This window comes from Nilaparvata lugens, chromosome 7 (genome assembly GCF_014356525.2).
Source record: "Nilaparvata lugens isolate BPH chromosome 7, ASM1435652v1, whole genome shotgun sequence".
NCBI classification, from domain to species: Eukaryota; Metazoa; Arthropoda; class Insecta; order Hemiptera; family Delphacidae; genus Nilaparvata; species Nilaparvata lugens.
Genome location: NC_052510.1, coordinates 45,824,595 through 45,847,965, shown reverse-complemented (window position 1 = coordinate 45,847,965; position 23,371 = coordinate 45,824,595). Strand labels below are relative to the sequence as shown.

General features: G+C 33.2%; 2 protein-coding genes across 5 annotated transcripts in view; one reads left to right on the top strand and one right to left on the bottom strand.

Annotated features, from left to right (window-relative positions):
- Positions 1-23,371, bottom strand: part of LOC111056777 (exostosin-2) — a 53,521-nt gene that overhangs the window by 26,983 nt on the left and 3,167 nt on the right. The window lies entirely within an intron of this gene.
- Positions 38-22,727, top strand: LOC120352436. 4 transcript variants are annotated; one of them, XM_039432900.1, is made up of 6 exons: positions 192-244; positions 840-978; positions 15,851-16,284; positions 16,997-17,071; positions 17,805-17,894; positions 22,588-22,727. In XM_039432900.1, the coding sequence occupies exons 3-6, from the start codon at positions 15,862-15,864 to the stop codon at positions 22,666-22,668; spliced, it is 669 nt and encodes a 222-aa protein (XP_039288834.1). In that variant the 5' UTR covers positions 192-244; positions 840-978; positions 15,851-15,861; the 3' UTR covers positions 22,669-22,727. The 4 variants fall into 4 exon arrangements, with proteins under 4 accessions (XP_039288836.1, XP_039288834.1, XP_039288835.1 ...); XM_039432902.1 differs by lacking the exons at positions 192-244; positions 840-978 and adding an exon at positions 38-60; XM_039432901.1 differs by lacking the exons at positions 192-244; positions 840-978 and adding an exon at positions 7,081-7,174.

The following is a 23,371-nucleotide window of genomic DNA, read 5'->3' as shown; positions in this document are numbered from 1 at the left end:
AATAGATATATGAGCTGAGAATGTAATGTGAATGTGAAAATTGTGCCAAGCTATAATCATGTGAGTTTCAAGTATTCTTCAACCGATTTACTATTGATGATTTTTTTTTATTTCTTGTGACTAATAATTTTAATTTCTGGTTTCTTTTTATCAGGAGTGTTTATTTTTGAAAAATGTTACACAAACTGATACTAGAATGGGAGTAGGTTACTATGACAAGATTGACAGGAACTTTTTTCTCAAGGTGAGTATCGACTTTAGGAATACTTCTTTGCAAAATTAATTAAAACTTCAGGGCAGAAAAAATATAATATTGAATAATATTTTCTATGAATCATATATTTATACTATCCTATAAGTGTAGGAGTATATTAAATTATGTTTGGAATATATTATTATGTATATTGTTGAGGTTATTTAAATTCTGCCGCAGCTAATAGTATTCATTCGCTCATTGACTGCCAGAGGGCAGGAGAGTTTCTATAATTTTATATTATCTTTTACTCATAAATTTTTCGCTCCAGGCATAGGCCGGTTTGCGGGTCAGTGTGAATTTAGATGTCGTTATGCTAAGTGCTCGCTGTTGAGGCTTTGAGATTCAAAGAAATTCGTCCTGAATCAGCCTAAATATTCGACGTTCGGGAATTAATTTTTTCGAGAATTCCCAGAGAAAATCGTTCTCTAATTTGTACAGTTTGTTTTTATTTCAATTATTGTGTAATTAGTTCAATAAAGTGCAATCGGAAAGTGTCTGCCAAATATCAAGTTTTAAATCATCATTTTGATTGGAAATTACACCAATCTAAACTGAAATATCTCGTTCTTCAATATGAATATAGTGGAAAAATCTGTAATAATCAACAAGGGTGAATGGAGCAAATCCTCCACGGTCCTACAATCACCTCCCTACCTGGTGACCACCTACAACTTGGGTCTGTAAGCTTCACCAATACAATAAATACTATGTTCGGATTTTTGGTAAGTTATTTTATATTTATTGCATGCACCTCTATTTCTGTAGAGATTACTTCGCTTCCTATCTATACAGTCCTTTATACCAATTATTATTATTACTATTATTCGATTACATTCCTTGAACCAGATTTTAATTTGTTAAAAGTTGAGCCGAGAGCTTACATTGTTTCTGAGCGTGCCGGGTCGTTATTTATTTTTTATTATTTGGCAAGCACTCATCCAATTTGCATTGTAAAATTAATTTCTAAATATTTATCTTACATGCAGATTTTGCATAGTAGACAGGTCTATGCATTCTTGTTGTAAACTGCTTGCAAGGAAGCAGTTCTTAGCTGCTTGCTCAGCACTGCAGATAATGTTATATTAATAATAATCAACAGGTCATAATAATCATTTGATTTCTGTTTTAATGTAATTTAATATTATTTGTTCTTTCTGTTTAAAAAGTTGTTCTAAAGTTCCTAAAATCATATGTGATATTAATTTTTACAAATTCATTTAAAGAGTCCCTAAAATTTAAATAGTGAGGTCTGATCAACGAATTTCGCCACGCGTGAAGGATCCAGTCAATACGAAATATTCTACGGCCGAATATATTTCAACTACCAAAACGGAAACAAAAGGCTACGTAAGTTATTCGATTATATCAAAGGGGATCCTTGCTATTCTGCGAAAATTATACAGCGTATAAATTCGTCATTTTGGGAAAAAGTCATGACTGTAGATTTGAGGGTACCGAAAATTATATGAATGAGTTCTACTTAATAAGTAAAATTTAATATTCACGCTGTACTTAGTCAAAGGGTCAATTTCCTTAGGCGAACCTCACACTGATGTATTAATTTTTCTATTCATTTATAATATTATCAAATCATGACTTTTGTACAAACCTAGTTGACCTACTTATTTTTTGAATGTTTTATGACCCTTTCCAAGGGCTATCACCTAACTTATTTAATCAGTTGAAGATCAATATATTCATATACAGTAACTACTATTTTGAGAATTCAACTTCATCATTACTTATTATTTATTCATTACCAGTTCTTATATACATTTTGTCTAACTTATTTATCAACAAATTCAACTTTTCGCTATTTGGTTATTTATGACAATTTCGGTAATATACATTTATATTGTACATTTATTTCTCTGAATTTATTTCATTACACCTTCGAATCCGTTCTTTCTCAACTGTCACATATCAATCGTGCAAGACACGACTTTCTTTATAATAGTCAGACATTATTGAATATCATAATTATTATAAGAACGTTATTAAATCTGGCGGTAGATGGTAGTCGATATTCACATCAATTAATAAAACATTTTATTGGAGATATCCTCCTAAATCAAATCAGATCGACTGCCATCAACCTTCCATATTGAGTTGTATTGGATCCAGCATTGTCAACCAGCTAATGCTCCAAGGGGAGGTATTTGATCGCATAGACAGCACCCACATTAGACTCGGTACTCGAAACATCTACTATTTTGGTTTAGGGCTTCGCCACATTATAACCCATAGTATTTGTCTGAGACCTGGTTCGCATGGAGTTGCCATTTGGTTTGTTGTCTTGTGCGGTCTAATATCTCCTCCAACTGTAAAACAGGTACTAGATTTTAAGTATTCTGATCATTATTTAGTGAGTGGATTTATTCCGAATTTTAAATCTCTGCTTGATCCTGGTGACAGCATTGATTATAACGAGAAAATCATATTGAACTGCATATTGGCATTGAAGTCAACTTAATATCACTTTATCGTACCTCAAGCCATAGCAACAATTCAGAAAATTGTAGTTCCAATTTCGGCTACTTTGTAGACCGTCAACCTACCGGTTCAGGAAATTACTTTCCAAATCAAATCTTTTTACTTTTTACTGTTACTTCTGCCAATATCCTACTGCTTTGTCACTGCCTATGCTATTGCATAGCTGTACAAATATCAACATAACCTCTAATTTCAACGTATACTCTCATAAACTCAAAGTTTATAATTATTTTTTCTGTGTTATCTATGTCCCCCCTGGAGCAGGATTTCACAATATTCATAATTAGTTAATATAATGATTGATTATGTTTAATAATTGATTTATGTTTATTTTATATTCAAACCCAATAATAAGAAGCTTAGATGATTTTTGAGAATCTTCCACTCGCAATAAGGAGAATTTCCACTACTATACTAGTATTGTGTATACTAAGTATTGTGGGAATTGTTGTAGAAGTATTATTTGAAAACTTTTATGCATGTACCGGATTTATCTTATAAATCAAATATAGTTCAGTCATATATTACATAAGACATGAATATTAGATTTTTTTCTGTATCCGCCGGAAAAGGGATTGGTTTTACTCGATTCATTGAGTGAAATAAGCGCTGAAGATCCCATAAATACTTGAATAGAAGATACTTTATACTTTTATTATTTTCAGACTATAATTGGTTCTGCAAATGCCACAACTCTTGTAATACAATTCGTGAGTATAAAAATGAGTGAAGAATAAAATACAAAATTATCCAGTGGAGTCAAAAACCTCAATGAATAAATAGCATGGATCGATGAATTGTGTACATATATATTTGAGAGATTATCTATCATACATACAATGTGTATGTGAAGTTGGCAAATTGTATTGCTTGCGCGCGCTCGGAGTCGGAATTGAGGGTTATGTCATGTAATTATTGTAAGTGTAATTATAAATCGACTAAATAAAGTGACTTATTTAAAGTACGTACATTGGTGTTTAAATCATTATAACAGGCTTTACATCCTTAGTCCAGACAACGAAGACATAATAGGGGAAAAAATTCATGTATAAGCCAAAATTGGTACAGTTGTAGAGGAAGACTTCTTAAACAACATATTAAAAGTACTGACCGGTGGGGTGGAGCTAAGGGGGATGGGGGTCTAAAGGTGCATTTTTTCGGTTTTTTGTAAATAACACAAAAACTATGGTCTCCAGGAAAAAGGTTCTTATTAGTAAAATTAAACTACGTAAAATTCTCTACAAAAAAGGTCCTGTGCACTTTTTTGATAGGATTGATAATAGTGGAGATATAAAGTGGAGAAAATAGGGGGAAATATCCATTGTACAAAATTACTATAGTTTATGGTTACAAATTCTACTTATACTAGGCCTACTACAAATAATAATAATACTATGTGGAGTTTTTAATACCGGTTTGTGCGAGTAATCCTAGTGAAGGTATGGAGGACTCAAAGTCAAGATCATGTGGATGTGGAATGGGGGGGAGCAGACGGTTGTAGTGTGGTGGCGTGCTAACCCCCCACCACCACCACGACCACCACCACCACCACCACCACCGCCGCGCAGTCACGCCAGTACCTCCCGCCTCTCACCAGTCAGGCGGGAAAAATAAAATTAAAAATTAAATAACATAAAATAAATAAAAAACATTACGGCGAAAACTGTATGGTTGTGTTAGATGGTTACACTGATGTCAACAGCACAAAACGAGCAGAGCAGAAGCGAAGAAGGCTCACAAAAACCTCGGTTGACATAAACTTTCATGAAAATACGACCATCACAGTCCAACAGGAGCATTTCCTTGCTAATGAAAGGAACAAAACAAGACTGATCGACATGTTAATCGAGAAAATGATGGAAACGAGTATTGAAACAAATGTTGCCACCGGAGATGCTGATACCACCATTGTGAGGTGTGGGTTGAATTAAGCTGTTCTACATACAACTGTGATAGTTGGGAAGGATTTTGACTTGATAGTACTCCTCATTGGATTGGCACCACCATCTACAAACATATTCTTCCTGAAGCCAGGGCGTCAAAAAACTGTTTTCAGTAAACAGCTTCGGCATTTTTGAAAGCATCAGTAAAGCTTAAAACAGACATGGCCACTCTCCCCCCAACCAGAGGAGCTGCAAGGCAACACTCCCGTCGAGTATATTATTTACAGGCAACTAGATGTACATTATGTAATTTTAGCTTTCTTTTTATGAGGGGTGATATCAAGATTAACATTATGGTGGCTCCCAAGATTGCCACCGAAAATTAGCAACTATCCTTTTAACAAGGTTTTCTGAGATTTTCATATTGTGACAGAAAATTTAAATTTATGTTAAACAACAACTAGGCCTACATGATTTCAAAGTAAATAAGAGTAAAGGCGCAGAAGTTTTTCTTATCTTACTATCCTTGAGCAGAGTCCCAACTTTATTTCAACAGTTGAAAGTGATTTTTATAATGCATATATTACAAATGTCTCATTTAGGCTTTACTGATGCTTTCAAGAATGCCGAGTAGCGAAGTTTGTTCAAATTTTCTTGCTGTGCAGGAGCATGGTATGCAGCCAAAAACAGCTTCTCGCCAGCCTATTCAATAGTCTCTGGTGATGTTGAGGGATCGGTGAAGACAGCAGAGATGTCTCGAGTGAGGTCAGGTTTCGCTTTGAAGATCTTGACCATTCCCACTTTGCTCTTTTCATGTATCGCCGAGGTTGTATCACATCCGCAGAAGCTGTGAAGGAGGATCGTCTCGGCGAATGAAAGCTGTTGGAGTTTTTTTACTGGAAACAGTTTCGTCTCTGTTTTTTGACGTCCTGACTTCATTAAGAATATGTTTGTTGATGGTGGTGCCAATCCAATGAGGAGGACTATCAAGTCAAAATCCTCCCCAACTATCACAGTTGTATGTAGAACAGCTTAATTCAACCCACACCTCACAATGGTGGTATCAGCATCTCCGGTAGCAACATTTGTTTCAATACTCGTTTCCATCATTTTCTCGATTAACATGTCGATCAGTCTTGTTTTGTTCCTTTCATTTAGCAAGGAAATGCTCTTGTTGGACTGTGATGGTCGTATTTTCATGAAAGTTTATGTCAACCGAGGTTTTTGTGAGCCTTCTTCGTTTCTGCTCTGCTCGTTTTGTGCTGTTGACATCAGTGTAACCATCAAACACAACCATACAGTTTTCGCCGTAATGTTTTTCATTTATTTTTTGTTATTTAGTTTTTTATTTTATTTTTCCCGCCTGACTGGTGAGGGGCGGGAGGTACTGGCGTGACTGCGCGGCGGTGGTGGTGGTGTGGGTGGGGGCTTAGCACGTTCCAGCCGTCTGCTCCCAGTTTTTTTTCTCTCTCAGTTTTTCGTTTTTAATAAGTAAAATAGATCAACTCATAATTTCTCCAACACATTCAAATAACTGTTCAATTTTACAGATATTTATTTATTAACTAAATATCAACAAAGGTAAAAGTAGTTCATCTTAAAAACTTGAAATGGTATTGTTTGATGACTTTGGAGGGTTATTTGAGGATGGATGATATGAAACAATAGAGGAGGATGATGTGTTGAATTAGGAATACTAGTTGTCTCAGCTGGACTAGTTAGATCGGCCGGATAGAGCCGCAAAATCCCATTCAATTCGGATCGAAAAATTGATCGGCCGGAGAAAATTGAACAACCTGTTGCAATGGACGAGCATCTATTCCTTTCTTTGTTGGGGGATCGTTCGGTCGAGTTCGGTCTAGTTCGGTCGTTTTCGGCCGATGCTAGTTCGGACGAAATTGGTTTCAGTAGACGACCCACCTCAGGGACAGTTAGTGTTTTCAATAGAAATTATTGCTTCAGCTTTCAACTGGCAACTTCCATTAAATTCAATGTTGAACTTCATCTATACCCATGAGACCTTCTGCTAATGATGTCGTGCATATAATATAACTATGATATTGTCAAGTAGCATGCTGAACCCAACCCAACCCAACCGACTGTTTTTAACGAATTTAAAACCACCAATTAAGTGATGATAATATAAAACATATAACACTTTAGCTGTCTGCAATTAATAGATGGAAAAATTACTAGCTTTATGTAATTAATTATTAGCTCAGTATCATGGAGTACCATGCTAGAACATTTTACTAAATTAAAAATATTCAATTAAAATAATATTCTTTGTTCACGTGCAATTTGCATGCACTTTTAATGTTTTCTACTAATTCAGGGGAGTGGTTGTCCCTGCATTCAGAAGTCTGATCATGCAGATAAGAAACGTTCTGCGTTCTCCCTTTGGAATAGTTTAGTTCCGTTTTATCTTCACCACAGTCGATTGACAGTTGATTTACAACTGTTGGCTAATGGTGAAAGGTGTCTGCTTGAAGACGACTCTGCTAACAGACAATTATTAGCTTCGGAATTACTTCCTCATTTGGTTCGGAACCCACCTAAACCTTTAGATCCGTCTAAATTGTAGCATCTTCAACCTACTCGCGCACAATCCAGCGTAATGTGGTTGTCATTCCAGGTCGAATAGTGTCTAGTGTTCAAACTAGCAGGCTACGGATTTAGCAATCAATATTAAAAGAAAATTATTGTTCGCATAGTGAGATTGATAGGATTTAACATTATATTGCTGTATTCAACGCTTTACTATGTTACCTCAAAGTAATCCATATTCACTAACCAGGACATTCAATCTTTTGAGATACTTATTTTTGATTCTTGGTATTTTTCCATTCTTTTCGCATCCAACTTATGAGGATTGGAATCAACGCTTCCTTCGCTATTTATCATTGATTTACTGCTCTCTACTAACAATCTACGACTTTTTCATTACTATATGTTTTTTATACGTATATATGAGTAACTTGATCTATGGTTTTGTTGTTGGAAGAAATTTGGCTGAGACTCTAGCGGCTTTCGGATTTGTATCTATTTACAGTGCTGGTTTAGTACAGAAGATCCTTTACTACATTAAAATACACCAATTGGTCGCGTTTTTCAAAAAATGGGAAACATTTGAGAACGAGTATATGAATATAACTGGGAAACAATTGAAAACAATGAACTTCAGAAAATCTTTGTCAATTGTATTGGCTAGTTCCATCTATGTTGTATTAATTTCTTTTGCCTTCATATATAGGATAATTACCATACAGAATACAGATTTTAATATTACGGGTGAGTGATATATGCCTAGTAGCAAAATAAGTTTATCTAGGTTCAATCTCAGTCTAAGTATTGGAATTACTTTGTAAAATCAAATTTCATTGTTAGTAAACACCTACCATAAGACTTCCGCACATCTTCAATATTTGGAACAGTAAAATTTGGTAGTTTGATTTTTCAATGTACTAGATTTGTACATTGCATATTTGCAATGCCCAATGCAACCTGCTTTACTTCAACTAAATCATCTCAAAACCTATGCGGATTAACTGATTCTATGTCTGTTGCTATAAAGCATCATCAGCTCTTTTTTCTTGTCAAAAACTCACGGATCGGATATTCAAATTTCAGCATCGGATATGTTCAATGTTCATACTTGAATAAGTATTACTAATAATTGACAGAGCGAAGTGAGGTCTAAGATTCAAGTCGACAGTTTGGCATTTCTCTTAATGTTTGAATATTTAAATGTTTATATGTTGCGCATTTACGGCGAAACGCGGTAATAGATTTTCATGAAATTTGACAGGTATGTTACTTTTTTAATTGCGCGTCGACGTATATAAGGTTTTTTGGAAATTTTGCATTTCAAGGATAATATAAAAAGGAAAAGGAACCTCCTTCATACGCCAATATTAGAGTAAAAATCAGACTATAGAATTATTCATCATAGATCAGCTGACAAGTGATTACACAGATGTGTGGAGAAGCCAGTCTATTGCTGTATTTCCATAAGGTATACTGTATAGTTTCAATCAGGTACTAGTGTATGAGAATACTGCGTGAGGTCTACTGTTCACAGAGCTACTAGTAATCTATATATATATATATATATATGAAAGCGAAATGGCACTCACTGACTGACTGACTGACTCACTCACTCACTCGCAGAACTAAAAATCTACCGGACCAAAAACGTTCAAATTTGGTAGGTATGATCAGTTGGCCCTTTTGAGGCGCACTAAGAAATCTTTTGTCAATATTTCAACTCTAAGGGTTGTTTTTAAGGGTTTAAAGTTCGTATTTTAGCATGTATATTCTTCTTCTCCCAATCTCTTAATTATAATTTAAATTTCCATATCATATGTTACTATAGAACTATAATCTAGATAGAGTACCTCTTCGAAACAGTTGTTAACTGGCAACTAAATTAATAATTTTGTCAGGTTGGCATTAAGTTGAGTTGACTTTGTTAGGTTGGCACCAAGTTGAAGATTTAAATGCATTTATCGCGGAAAAATTGATTGGGCACTGCTACTTCAATCCTGGGAATATTATATTACTTACTCAACCTTATCATTCTACCTCCATTTAGAGAGACTTTTGTTTGAACCGAATGTAAATCTATATACTTAAAAAGTCTGTGTGTTTGTATGTTTGTTTGTTCCCTAAAGACTTGGAAACTACTTGACATAACGGCATGAAACTTTGGGAATATGTTGTGTGAATATTGGGGATGGTTTCTGAAAAGAAATTTTAATAGGGGGATAATAATGATTTTTTATTAATCCATTCTACAGACCTGTGTTTTCAAAATTGTCGACAGAGCGGCTACCGAAGAACGGAAAGATGATCATGATTCAAGATCATATTGTGATAATAATATGATTGAGCATCTGAAGTTACCAGCTGTATAATAAACACATCACCCTGTGATAAATTGTGTACTGGTATTGAAACGGTAGTTTGGAGTTGAAGTTAGTGTAGTTGATTGGTAACAGCTGTAGATAATCGTTCCTTAGAAGACCTATACAAATAATTATCACTCCCCTATCATTGAAAAACTGGAAAATGTTGGAAAAAAAATATTCACCTCATGTTCAGATTGCATCCATTAATTATTGAAGAATGAAAGAATAATTTAAAAAATTTTGAATTTAGCTTAGCTTATATTCATCTTAAATGGAAGGTGGAAAGAATATGAAATTCTGTGTGATTCATCGTACATCGCTTAGGTATTTCCTGGACAATCTATTGACAATCAACAACTATGAAAACATTGAATTCATTTCTGAAACACTGATTTAACCTATTTTTTTTTTTAATTCAACACTTTACTGATAGATATTACTACCAATTGATTGAGTAGAATATGTTTCCGGAATAATGAATTCTGCATGAGTAAGCACATAGGAAGTCCGTATTGAGATATAAATAAAAATATTGACTGTCAGATGAATTTCATGATTCACCAAATAAAGTCAAGTGTGACATGAGATACATTGACCTTTTGGCGGTACGAAGTTCGCCGGGTAGGCTAGTAGTATATAGTATTTCTAATTTACTAATTGACCGAGCGAAGTGAGGTCTAAGATTAAAGTCGACGGTTTTGCATTTCTCTTTATATGTTTATATTTTTGTTTATATTTATGTTCCGCATTTACAGCGAAACGCAGCAATAGATTTTCATGAAATTTGACAGGTATGTTCTTTTTTGAATTTCGCGTCGACGTAACATACAGTTTTTTGAAATTTTGCATTTTAAGGATAATACAAAAGGGAAAGGAGTGTCCTTTGAACGCCAATATTACTGTAAAAATCAGACTTTAGGATTATTCATAATAAATCAGCTGTCTAGTGGCCTATAATACTACCCGTTCAAAAATATCGAACATCTTTAAAATGTATCTTTCCATCAACATTAGTAGACAGTTGTCTACTAACTTTGTCTTTCCATAAGCTGAGGCCATGATTCTAATTTGGAGTTTGGAGTTATTGATAGAAAACATTTTTTTACATTTTTCTTTTTTAATCTAAAGCTGCGTTTACACCGGAGTTAATAACACAAGTTTTTAACATTTTTGTTATCAACTGATGTTAATAATAACAAAAGTTAATAACATCATGTTGAGTTGCATTTACACCGGAGTTGATAACATGAGTTATTAATAAAAAGTTGTCAACTTGACTAAATCGAAAAAAAATTCTCTTGAAAAAAGTTGATAACTCGTGTTTTCAACAGAAAATTCCTTGTTATTGACAAGATTTATGTAATCCATCGAGAGTCGGTAACTTTTGTTAATAACAGGTTACTATCTTCCCCGCAACCCCCGCGCCCAGCATCCCTACCCTACAACTACAGCTGTTCCCTAATAACTACAGCTGCAGACAAAGTTATATTAACTTTTGTTGATCACAAAACTAGCAGCCAAAAGAGAATGTTATCAACTTATGTTGAAAACTTTTGTTTTAAACTCTGGTGTAAACGTATTATAATTTATTTACATTAGATCAGATGAAGATCATTATTTTAATGATACACACATGTTTCAATTCAAATTTGAAGACAATTTTTTGCTTTTTATTCCGGCTAATGTATCATATGAATACTCTCGTTAAATGAAATCATATGGAAGTCAATTATACTGATAACAAGATCTTGTTAATAACAAGGAATTTTCTGTTAGAAACATGAGTTTACATGAGCTGCGTTTACACTGTGTAACTTTGTTATAAAACGTTGTTATATGTAACAGGTTATATGTAACTTTTGTTAGAAAAATAAGTTATAAAACTTTTGTTATACAACAAAAGATTGATTGATATTTTTCCTATCAGTTTTAGTTGCTGCACACGGAAGAATATAATCGTAATTTAAGATTCGATCGTAAAAAAACAAGAAATCGAAGATACTTTTCTCATAAATTAACGGTCTAGGCAGTGCTATGATAGGGAACAGTGATTCAAAATTAATTTTAGGCAATAATGAGCTCGTAGAGGATTAATTGTCTACAATTTGGAATAAATCATGAGTTTCTATGATGTATCAGACTCTTGATTAATAGAAAAATCACGAAAAAATGAAAAACTAGAATCGCCCTTTTTAAAATCGGTTTTAACTGACTAATAATACTGGAATCGAGAGTATTCTTTATTGTAGTGGAAAGAGGAAATACTTTTTCACATTTTGAAATTTTATCCGAAGTATTTCACAATATGCAGCTTTAAATAAGGAAATTAGTCATTTTTTGTGAATTGAAATACTGTTTAAAGTACATTCAAGGATGAATTTCTCTATTTTTTGGTCGAACCGCCTTGACATGCTGAGGAGAATGAGCTGTGGTACAATGAGATCTGATCATTGTGTCAAAGTCAAAAGTTATGAGTGTTTGAAATTTTGATTCTTGAGGTGTCTTTATACGCGCCTCTCCACTAAATTGAGAGCATATAACGGGTGATTCTCATAGAACATGATCTAATGAACTTTTATCATGGTGCGAAATCTGAATGTGATGACAATGGAGTTGCTGATAATGAATGAAGCTAAAACTCAGGTGTTTTCCAAAATACGAGGATCATTGTTGTCAGGTTTACCTGGAAATCTATATATAAGATAGAGCCTGTAGAGCACAAAACTACGCTCAGAGGAATCTTGAATTATACATTTAAATGGTGACAATCGGAAGATATTGTAGATCAAAAACTAAAATTCATCAAAATGATTTTTTTTATAATTTTACTTATTTTTGAAATTCCTCTTGAAAAGGTTAGAAGAATGGGTGAAATTAAGGAACATTATTGCGGAGAACCAAGCAGGTTTCAGGGCGGGGTACTCATCCATAGATAACATATTTGTATAGCAGAGTTTAATTAAGTATTATTCTAACGTGAGACATAAGAAAGTTTATTGTTTTTTTGTTGATTTCAAGGCCGCGTACGACTTTATAGATAGGGATGCTCTCGTGTATAAACTATTAGAGATAGGAGTTTCAAATAAATTTGTCCGCATGGTCAAAGCCTTATATGAAGATACGTCCTCAGTTATATGGTGTGATAAGGGCGTAACAGAAGATATCAGGCTTGTAAGCGGATTAAAACAGGGTTGTTTGGTATCCCCAATTTTATTCAATCTTTTCACATATGATATCTGTGAGAGTTTAGGCGGAGGCTTGATGGTAGGAGAATCAAAAATAAATTCACTTTTATATGCGGATGATTTAGTTCTCTTAGCTGATAACGTAAATGTAATGCAGAGTATGATCAACAGGCTGGAGCAATATTGCAACCGATGGAACTTAGTTTTGAACAGGGAAAAATCCAAAATGATGGTGTTTAGGAGGGGTGGTAGATTGAGTAGAAGTGAGAGATGGCATTACGGTGGGGAAGCTATTGAAGTAGTAAATGAATATAAATATTTAGGAATTACGCTTACACCCACACCCACCTTGTCACTAGCAACACATTTTGTGAGTAAATTGACGGCAGCGAGGTATGGTATCAATAGTTTATGGCGTAAGCTAATTGGTAATGATGAGGTCCCAGTATCTACGAAATGGCAATTTTTCGAAGCAGTTAGCAAGTCAACAATCACATATGCAGGGCAGGTTTGGGGATGTCAAGAGAGGGAGGATATAGAACGTTTCAATAGGTTTTTTATTAAAAGATTGTACGGTATACCAAAGAATACTCCCAACTACATAGTATATTTAGAAAGTGGTAGAGATGTTATGTGGCTTCAAACATTGAAAATGAATTACAAATACATATTAAAAACTCTTGCACAGCCGGATTCTAGATTTACGAAGAGAGTATCAATATTACTGACGCAGAAGAAGAGTGGTTGGTATAAAGATTGGAGAAAATTATTTTATGAATTTAATGAAGAGTGGGTAGATCCCATGAATCAACCAGATCTTTGGGGAAGAGGATGCGAAAAGATTGTGGGCAGGATACGTAATAAATTTCAAGGTTTATGGTGGGACAGGGCAGCAACTTCTCAGTTTCATCAAATTTACTTTAATTTAGGAAGGAATGGATTGCAATCAGGTTATATAAATTTCAATAATAAAAGAAGAATGATCAGCATTATTTTAAGGGCGAGGGGAGCATTATTGCCATTGAATTTTAGAGTGGATCGTGGAGAAAATAGTTACATATGTTCTTTATGCTACAGTGGTGAGGTGGAAGACACCTATCATTTTATTGGAAGATGTAAAGCCTTATCGGAATTCCGAGTAAAATGGTTCGGCTGCTCGGCTATGACTAATGAAATGGTACATGCGTATTTGAATGGCGAGAATTGGAAATGCTTAATAGGTTTTTTGACATCAGCACAGAAGTATAGGGATTTTCTTGTAAGGGAATTTAATTTTTAAAGATAAAATTAGACTTGGTCTACATAATATTATCGATTTATCTATGTTATATATCGGTTTATTTATATTTATAGTATAAGATTAATCGTCTGTAGCTATTAACTTTTATGATATGATTGTATAGGTAAAATTTTCCTTGTCTTTTCTTTTTCTATAGCCCTATGGTAGAAGATAATGATGCTTCATATATGTAATTTATGTTTTTTCTCAGTGTAATATATTAGATAAGTTATGTGATTTAAAATACATATGTGTACATTTACAATTATACATGTGTAATTTAGGTTCAATTTAAGTTGCCATACATTGAATTTATTCATTCATTTATTCTCTTGTAATGTTCATTAAGTTACTTACTCACCATGTCAGATATTCTATTTTAAATTTATTTCATAGTGCTGGCAAATGATCCGAGGAATGCTTTTTCAGTTGTTGCTGAAATTATTATCGAATAATGAATGATGTTTTTCAAAAGTGTAGTGATAATTAGTTTAGGACAGATAAGGATGAAGCTGCTGGGGGTTGCTTTTGGTCTTCGATAACAGTTTTGGTTTACGTTTGTTGTTTCATCAAATATATTAAGAAGTAGAATCCGAATTATTTTTGGGAGAATTTTCTATCAAGATTAGATAGTAGAAACTACTCAACTCTGGCTGACGGCTTCGGCTAAGCTTATCGAATTTGAGCTAATAATACAATTTTTTTATTTGTTGTTCTGTTACACTAGTGCCATTACTGATTACTTGTGAAATGTATCTTTTGTTTCCTGAAATAAATTCGTTTATCTATCTATCTATCTACTTATTTTTGAAAAATTGTAAGTCAGTACTTATTGAGAATAGAAAGTTCCGAATAATCTCATTTTATTAGTAATTTAATAATCTAAATAAAAGGCGGGAGCAAATTTTTCTGATCGATTACAGGATTTGGCGGAAATAACATAAAAAAGACTGGAAAATGAACCAAAAATGCACGGTTTTTGGGCCACTCTGTATCTAGCACAAGGAAATTTATGTACCCGAACAATATATTGAAAATCAGAACTACAATATAAAATGAAAGAATAAATGTATATTTAAAGTACTGTAGTTGCAGAAATAAGTATCATGACTTTAGCATTTAAATGAACAAGTTCAAAAATCTAATCAATTTCAACAAATAAAGTTTTCAAATGCTGTTTTTGATTAAAAACCTTAACAATTTTCAGGTGGGGGTCCCCTGGACGCCACCCTCCCACAGGTCAGGGTCCTGGATCCGCGCCTGTAAGCAGCTGATGATTCAGCTACTTCCCCCACCACCTATTTCAACTCCATTTCATAACTTGTAACATGTTATAAGTAGTAAAACGTTCTTATAACACATGTAACATGTAACAAAAAGTTATACTTTTTCTTTGATCTTTACCGACGTCGTGCGGGAAAGGAAAAAATTGTTATAAAACACAAAGTTACATGTAATAAGTTACATGAATTTATAACATTTTTGTTAAAGTTGTTATATAACCATAACGTTTTATAACAAAGTTACACAGTTTAAACGTAGCTAAAGGGAGAACTTGTTATATATAACACGAAATTATGTTTTAAAACACGAAGTTACATGTAACAAGTTAAATGAATTCATAACATTTTTGTTAAAGTTGTTATATAATCAATGTTTTATAACAAAGTTACACAGTGTAAACGTGTAAACGCAGCTTTATTAACTTTTGTCAAGAAAATTTTTTGACGTTTCAGACAAGTTATAACTCGTGTTATTAACTCCGGTGTAAACGCAGCTTTATGATTAAAATTGCAACAAATATTATATTTATATATTTTAATAATATTATTATAAAATTCCAGGTTTCCTGATAATGGGTGTTACTTATTCTATCATCCAAGTAACTCGTCTCTTCACAGAAGTAATATGGAGTATGACAATGATTGCATTGCAAAACACGGCTCAACAACTCATGAATGACTACACTGGCCAGCAGCGTGACAATACACACTTATCAAACAAATATTATCAGTATCTGTGGATAAAACTTACAACTTCACAAAAACAATTTTTCAGCGCTTTTTCAACATTGTACAGCTGCCAAATGGCATTCAATACCTTGAATGCTCTGTTCATGGGATATAACTGGTTATTGCCCTTAGGGTTAGTGTACCATATGTTAACCACTGACAATGTAGATTCGCAGCTGTCATATATGGCCTATTTTTCGTTTCTAATACTGACCTATGTCTATATTTTGATGGGATCTACCACTGCTGATTTGGCACAAAGAGCGGTAAGTTATCCATAACTATCAGCATCATCATCTTCATCTCTGTTATAACAATCTCCATGATCATTCATTTACACATGCACAAAATCAAAACAATGATTGCCAACAACCATTTGGGAGAAAAACATTATCATTATCATCATAATGATAACCATAGTCATTATCATCATCATAACTATAATAATCATAATCACCTTCATCATACTCAAGTAGCTTAACCCATGGAAAAATCTCACAGAATCGTCAAAATGGGATAAGTCAAAGTGTCAAAGAAATTTGTAAATTTTAATTTTTGCCTCATGTAATAAACTAAGCTCTCTTTTCTCGTCTATCTGAAAAGAACTTCCTTCCATTTTCATTAGCTAGCATTTAGTTCATGATATAAAAATAAATTTCGCTTTCTCCTTTATTCTAAATTTTAGCCATAATAATGCAGAGTAAATCGAACAGATTACTGTTGTAATTCTATCACAAATGAATACCATCATAACATCTGGAACGTATTTTTAATGAAATTTGAAGTACAGTGTACTAGCCTACTACTAAGTACTGGGCCAGATTTCAAAGTTTCAATTTCGTCTACACCTTGAAAGCTAGGGTAAAATAGAGATGAAATCTATTATCTGTATCATTTTACCATGCATCAAATAGTCCGGATAATCGGTGCTCTACTGTGAAATCAATTTCTAGAACTAATCTGTTTTTATACTTTTAGATGGAGAAAGAAACAAAGGAGAAACTGCTGAAGATAATTGGAATGAACAAACAGAAACAACTTCCTTGTAATCAGGTATGATATTGGTTTTATAGTTATTTTTGTTTAAATCGATAATTATTATAGTAATGTTGTTTTCCAAACCAGGTTCCACACACATATAAAAAGTCAGAAGCGTCTTTCATTTCTACTATTTTGCAGCTCTACAATTTATTATACACTACACATCACTTTCAACTTACAGAGCTCAATAATACTCTTAGAAGAAATATCACAACGATAAAGCAATTACTTGAACGAAATCTGTAATCCTGAACAGGAGTAGAATCAGTCTGAGAAAATCAATAATAGAATAAAACTGTAGAATGAGAATGAATGAATGAAACTCACAAATGCTTTTAGATTCATTGAACAACTGACTGAAACTTTATTGAATGAGCAATGAGCTAAGCCAACACATTTACATTTTCTTTATATACTCTAAAAATAAATAAACAATATTCTGGAACTGCAATGAGAACTATGGCAATGGAAAATGGTAAGAAGCAATCTAGAATGGGAATTGTCTTTTATAAATCGTAAGGTGCGTTCCACAAAGATGTCATTTTAGTATTTCTGGGATGTATACGTTTTTCTTCAGACAAAATGTTACAATAGAAGAGTGATCACATATCTGAACTGAGAATTTAATGTAAAAGTTGTGCTAAGCAGTAATGTGAATGTTTTTCAATTGATTTTCTATCTACAAACATGAGCTGATAATTATTTCATTGTATGTCACTAATACTTTCTGGTTTGTTTTTCATAGGAACATTTATTTTTGAAAAATGTTACACAAACTGATACTGGAATAGAGCTGGGTTACTATGACAAGATTGACAGAAACTTTTTTATCAAGGTGAGTTACATGTCTTTACAATTCCAGGGCAGGAAATATCAATATAATTGGGGTTTACACTTGTACAATTAATTTACCGCTGATTTTTTACTTTTCGTTGACGTTATTTCAAAGCGCTTCTGATACAGCATTTTTTGTACATCTCATGTGAACTTCTGTAATGAATTTAAACAATTTCTGAATGAAGAAAAGAATTTATTAACAAATCGCGGATTGGTATTGATTGGAGAGTGTGCCGAGTTGGAGACTATTTTTCCGTCTCTCGTTGCTTCAAGTGCCAAAAAATTGGACATATCAGTAAGCATTGCACTCAAGCACAAAACACCTGTGCTCACTGTTCCACTACAGGACATGATGTTAAAGAGTGCCCTAATAGAGACAAAAAGCCCTCATGTTTAAATTGCCGCAATGATAAAAAAGCTTTCGATCACAAAGTAGGTGACAGAGAGTGCCCTTCCTATCAAAAAGCGCTACAACAAATAATTGATAGAACTGATTATGGAATCTGAAAGAAAAATATTTAATATACTGAGGATAAATAAAAATAATAGTGATAGTAAAATCAAGCAATCAACCAAACACAAAATGATTACTTTAAATTCCATCCTTAACAAAATTGATAGTTTCTGCGTAACAACTAATACTGATAAAAGTAAGATAAGTCTGGTTTATAATTTTGGTGAGAGGGTTGATGTTATGATATCTTTTACAAAAATAGGAAATATTATTAAAACATCCAAAGGTCTCTCTCTGCTTAGAAATAAAAAATATTTCTCTCTTGAAGAATGGAATCACCTGAATGTGTTACTGGATTCTAATTGTATAAGAGTTTTGTTTTCTGATAAGAACATTCCTATTTTCATATTAACTGATGGTGAAAATGGGGTACTTATTGATCTCTTGAATAGAATAAATGATTGGAGTAAATTCAATTACCCTTTGATTGTAGGAATTGATTCTTTTAACAATCTGGGTGAAACTTATTTTGATATTCCTGCCACTATTCTAATCAGAATTAAGTACAAGGAGAATGAAATCTATAACAGCATGCCCCATGCGATTGTTGCCTTGTCTAAACACACTGAAACTTTCAGGTATTTAACAACCAGTCTGGTAGATGATGCTGTGGACAAACTAATTAAGAAACTTAAATTCATAGATAGTGAGGGGCTTGTTAAATGGAACAAGGAAAAGAGGAGTGGACCTGATGATATAAGTTATGAGTGACACTGAAGAGGTTCTTAATATTTTAGAAACAGAAAATGAAACAGATGTAATCGACGATTATTTGAACTATCACTTTCACGAAGACAGAAATAAAGATGCTGAGTGTTTCAATATTATGTCTATGAATATACGTAGTTTGAATGCTAATTTCGATCAGTTTATTTGCTGCCTCAATGAATTGAAAACTGATATTCACATTATAATATTAACTGAGACCTGGTTGACTGCAGATATGCCGTTCATTTTCAACATTCCTGGATATACGGCAATAAATAAGTACACTAAACAGAATAAATGTGATGGATTATGCATGTACATAAAAGATTACATAAGATTCAATGAAGTTTCACTCGATATTACTGATGCCAAAGTAGTTAGTGCTGACTTAAGAATTGATGATTTTATTGTGAAGGTGATTGGGGTGTATAGATCACCAAGTAATCAAAATATTGATAATTTTCTAAATAGTCTGAGTAATGAAATCAGTAAAATTCCTAATGGAATAAATGTATGTGTGGCGGGAGACATGAATATAAATACACATTCAACTAGTGTTCCTGTTCAAGATTATCTGCATATTTTCAATAGAAATGGCTATAAGTCTTACATAACTGGTGATACCAGAGTAACAACCACAACAAATTCTTGCATTGACCACATTTTTTATAAAAATTCAGGCAACCATTCTATGTCCATTAAATGAGCTATATTTAGGACAACCATAACTGACCACTACGCGGTTGTACTGAACTTGGTGAAGGTTCCTATCAATAAGGATAATAGAAACGTATTGTTAAAAACATTAACTAGAACCAACTATCATGCACTATTGGAACGCATAAGGAATGAGGATTGGGAAGAAATCTATACCGTGAATGGAAGCATTGACACTATTATGGATAAATTTGTCGATCGTTTGACCAGTCTCATCAATCAATGTAAGAAGGTAAAAGTGATACCTAACAGACTTCGTCCCCTGAAGCCCTGGATATCTGAAGGCATCATAAGATCAATAATCACGCGGGACAAAATGCATTCTAGACTCAGAAGAGATCCTAATAACAATATCTTAAAGAATGAATATAAGGCTTATCGTAATGGTTTGAATAAGATCATAAATCATGCTAAGGAAGTCTACTATAAAGGGAAAATTGTAATAACAACAGCATGAAGTTGTGGAAGTGCATAAACGAAGTTATAGGTGAGGCCAGTATCAAGGAAAAGAGTACTGAACTTGATGCTCACTCCCTCAACAATTATTTCACAAATGTGGGTAAATTACAAGCTCAAACTATCAATATCCTGATAATACTGGTGATCGATTTCCTGCAATACAGATCGATAACACGTTTTTTATGAGACCAACTTGCCCAGTTGAAGTTGAGGCAACTATTAAAAATCTAAAGAACAACTGCAGTCCTGGTATTGATGGTCTAGGTAATATTACGCTCAAGAAAATAGCCAATTTTATATCTCAACCTCTCGCTTTCATTTTTAATAGATGCTTTGAGGAGGGATATTTTCCCGAGCACCTCAAATCGGCCAAAATAAAACCTCTATTCAAACAAGGTGACCCGACTAATCTCTGTAATTATAGACCGATTAGTCTTATCAGCAACCTTGCTAAAATAATGGAGAAACTAATAAAGTCAAGAGTTGTTTCTTTCTTGAATCTTAACAAAATAATCAACAAGAACCAATTCGGTTTCCAAAATGGTAAAAGTACATCTGACGCTCTAATAAAATTCATCAATACTTCATCTGATAAAATAAACTCCAATAAAAAAACTATTGCGGTCTTCCTGGATATACGCAAAGCTTTTGATACAATACCTCATAATACTTTGTTCAATAAACTGGAGTCCTATGGTTTCAGAGGTGTCTCGCTTAAATTGTTCAAAAGCTATTTGAGTAATAGAACCCAGTCCCTAACCATAAATGATCAATCTAGTGTAACTAACTTAACTTCTTATGGTCTTCCTCAAGGTACTGTACTTCCTCCCATCCTTTTCATACTCTATGTAAATGACTTTTTAAATTTAAGACTTCTAAACTCAACTGTGATATCCTTTGCAGATGATACTGCAGCTATTTTTCACGGTAATTCATGGAACGAAGTTCATACCATAGCTGAAAATAATATGCTTTTAATTAAGAAGTGGTTAGATAAGAATACCTTAAGTTTAAATATTGAAAAAACTAATTACATAACTTTCTCTGCAAATAGAGTAGGACAGCCTAACGAGAATCAAGATTTGAGACTCCATTCTCAGTGCAATTTAAACTTGGGTAATTGTGATTGTCCCACCATTAAAAATGTCAATAATACTAAGTATTTGGGAATTAAAATTGATGGAAACCTTAAATGGGATGTTCATATTAAATACATATGTAGAAAAATTAGATATTTATCTTTTAAATTTTATCAAGTTAACAGATTTCTTAATAAGAACCACCTGAAAATGATGTATCATGCTCTAGTCGAGTCAATTTTGCAGTATGGCACTAATACTTTCTGGTTTGTTTTTCATAGGAACATTTATTTTTGAAAAATGTTACACAAACTGATACTGGAATAGAGCTGGGTTACTATGACAAGATTGACAGAAACTTTTTTATCAGGGTGAGTTACATGACTTTACAATTCCAGGGAAGGAAATATCAATATAATTGGGGTTTTACACTTGTACAATTATTTACAGCTGATTTTTTACTTTTCGTTGACGTTATTTCAAAGCGCTTCTGATACAGCATTTTTTGTACATCTCATGTGAACTTCTGTAATGAATTTAAACAATTAATGTTTCTTTGCTCTCGAAAAATATAAGAAAACGCTGAAAACCCACCGATTCTGGGTGTATCTTTAGCTTTATTTTCAACCACTGGTCCACTCCCCATACAACATTTTTACAACTTAGCTGAAATTCTGCACCGAATTTCATCATCTTCTGTTCATTTGGTCTCGAAAAAGCTGAGAAAACACGAAAAAACCTGAAAAACGCGTACTTTTGGTTTGGGTTTTTTTTAATTCGTTCTTAGTGCGCATCTAGAGTGCCGACTGGACATATCTACCACCACATTTCAACGTTTTTGGTCCAGTTGATTTTTATATCTCTTGATGATCGAATCAGTGCAATAATCATAAACGAAATAACCATGATCATAATCATCATGTAATCAAGATCATAATCAATATGATCATAGTTTATAATGAATAAGCAATCTGTGTCTATAATAATACTCTTCATATTATTATCATATTCTATTATTCATAATCTGCATAATATGATATTATATTCTTCTATGAATCTTTCTCTTTCTATAAGGTGATTTCCCAATACTATAATGATATTGTAGTGATTGTTGTAGAAATAGTATTTGATATCTCTTATGCACCTACCGGATGTATCTAATAAGCCAAGTATAGTTCATTAACAATGGTTATTTGGAAATTTATTATTTTCAGGTTTTATTTGCTTCTGCAAATACCACCACTCTTATAACACAATTCCAGAGCATAATCGCCAGTAATGAAATAGAGTATTGATAGCATGGATGGATCAATCAATAATTGTGTAAGCTATTCATCATACGATAGAGTGCATTGGGCTGATTCCTACAATTATTAGGCTTTAAGCCTACACAGTTTTGAGTGACCTTCTGAACCAAAAAAGTGATAACACAGTATTTTTCCATTTTAGTGTGATGATACAGAATTGAATCAATGAAAAATTAAATTATATCATTAGGTTTACTAGTTTTGGAATAATCCAGACACTTCATTAAAAATGAATTGAAAATACTAGTAGCCTAATTGATTACTCTCATTTTAGTTTCTTTCATGAAAGGATTAAGGGGCAGAGATGAATAAATTTTCACTCCATTGTCTGCTCTAAAATGTCGGTGCTCCAAATACTATTATCTAGTTATCAATGACGTGACTGAGTTAATATTTAAAACTACTCAATCACTACGATAACACTTCTATAGTGAGATCCAAATTTTAATGACAGTGGAGAGAGAAAGAACAGCGTTGCCGATCCTCTGCCTTGCCACTGCCTTCTATAGAGGATAGCTGATACCGGTATAGGCTATCTGATGAAATATATATAGCCTACTGTTAATTTTTATAAAAATAATCAAATAAATCTTATTCGGGAAGGAAAAATATTTTTTAATGATTGAATGATAAATTTTCATAATTGAGATTGAACATTTTGTTAATCAATATTATATTAATAAATTGTTGA

Coding starts and splice junctions, on each gene's coding strand:
- LOC120352436 (XM_039432902.1), top strand. CDS start 15,862: ATGGGTGTTACTTATTCTATCATCCAAGTAACTCGTCTCTTCACAGAA. Junction 16,285..16,996: donor CTGATTTGGCACAAAGAGCG/GTAAGTTATCCA, acceptor TTATACTTTTAG/ATGGAGAAAGAAACAAAGGA. Junction 17,895..22,587: donor ACAGAAACTTTTTTATCAAG/GTGAGTTACATG, acceptor TATTATTTTCAG/GTTTTATTTGCTTCTGCAAA.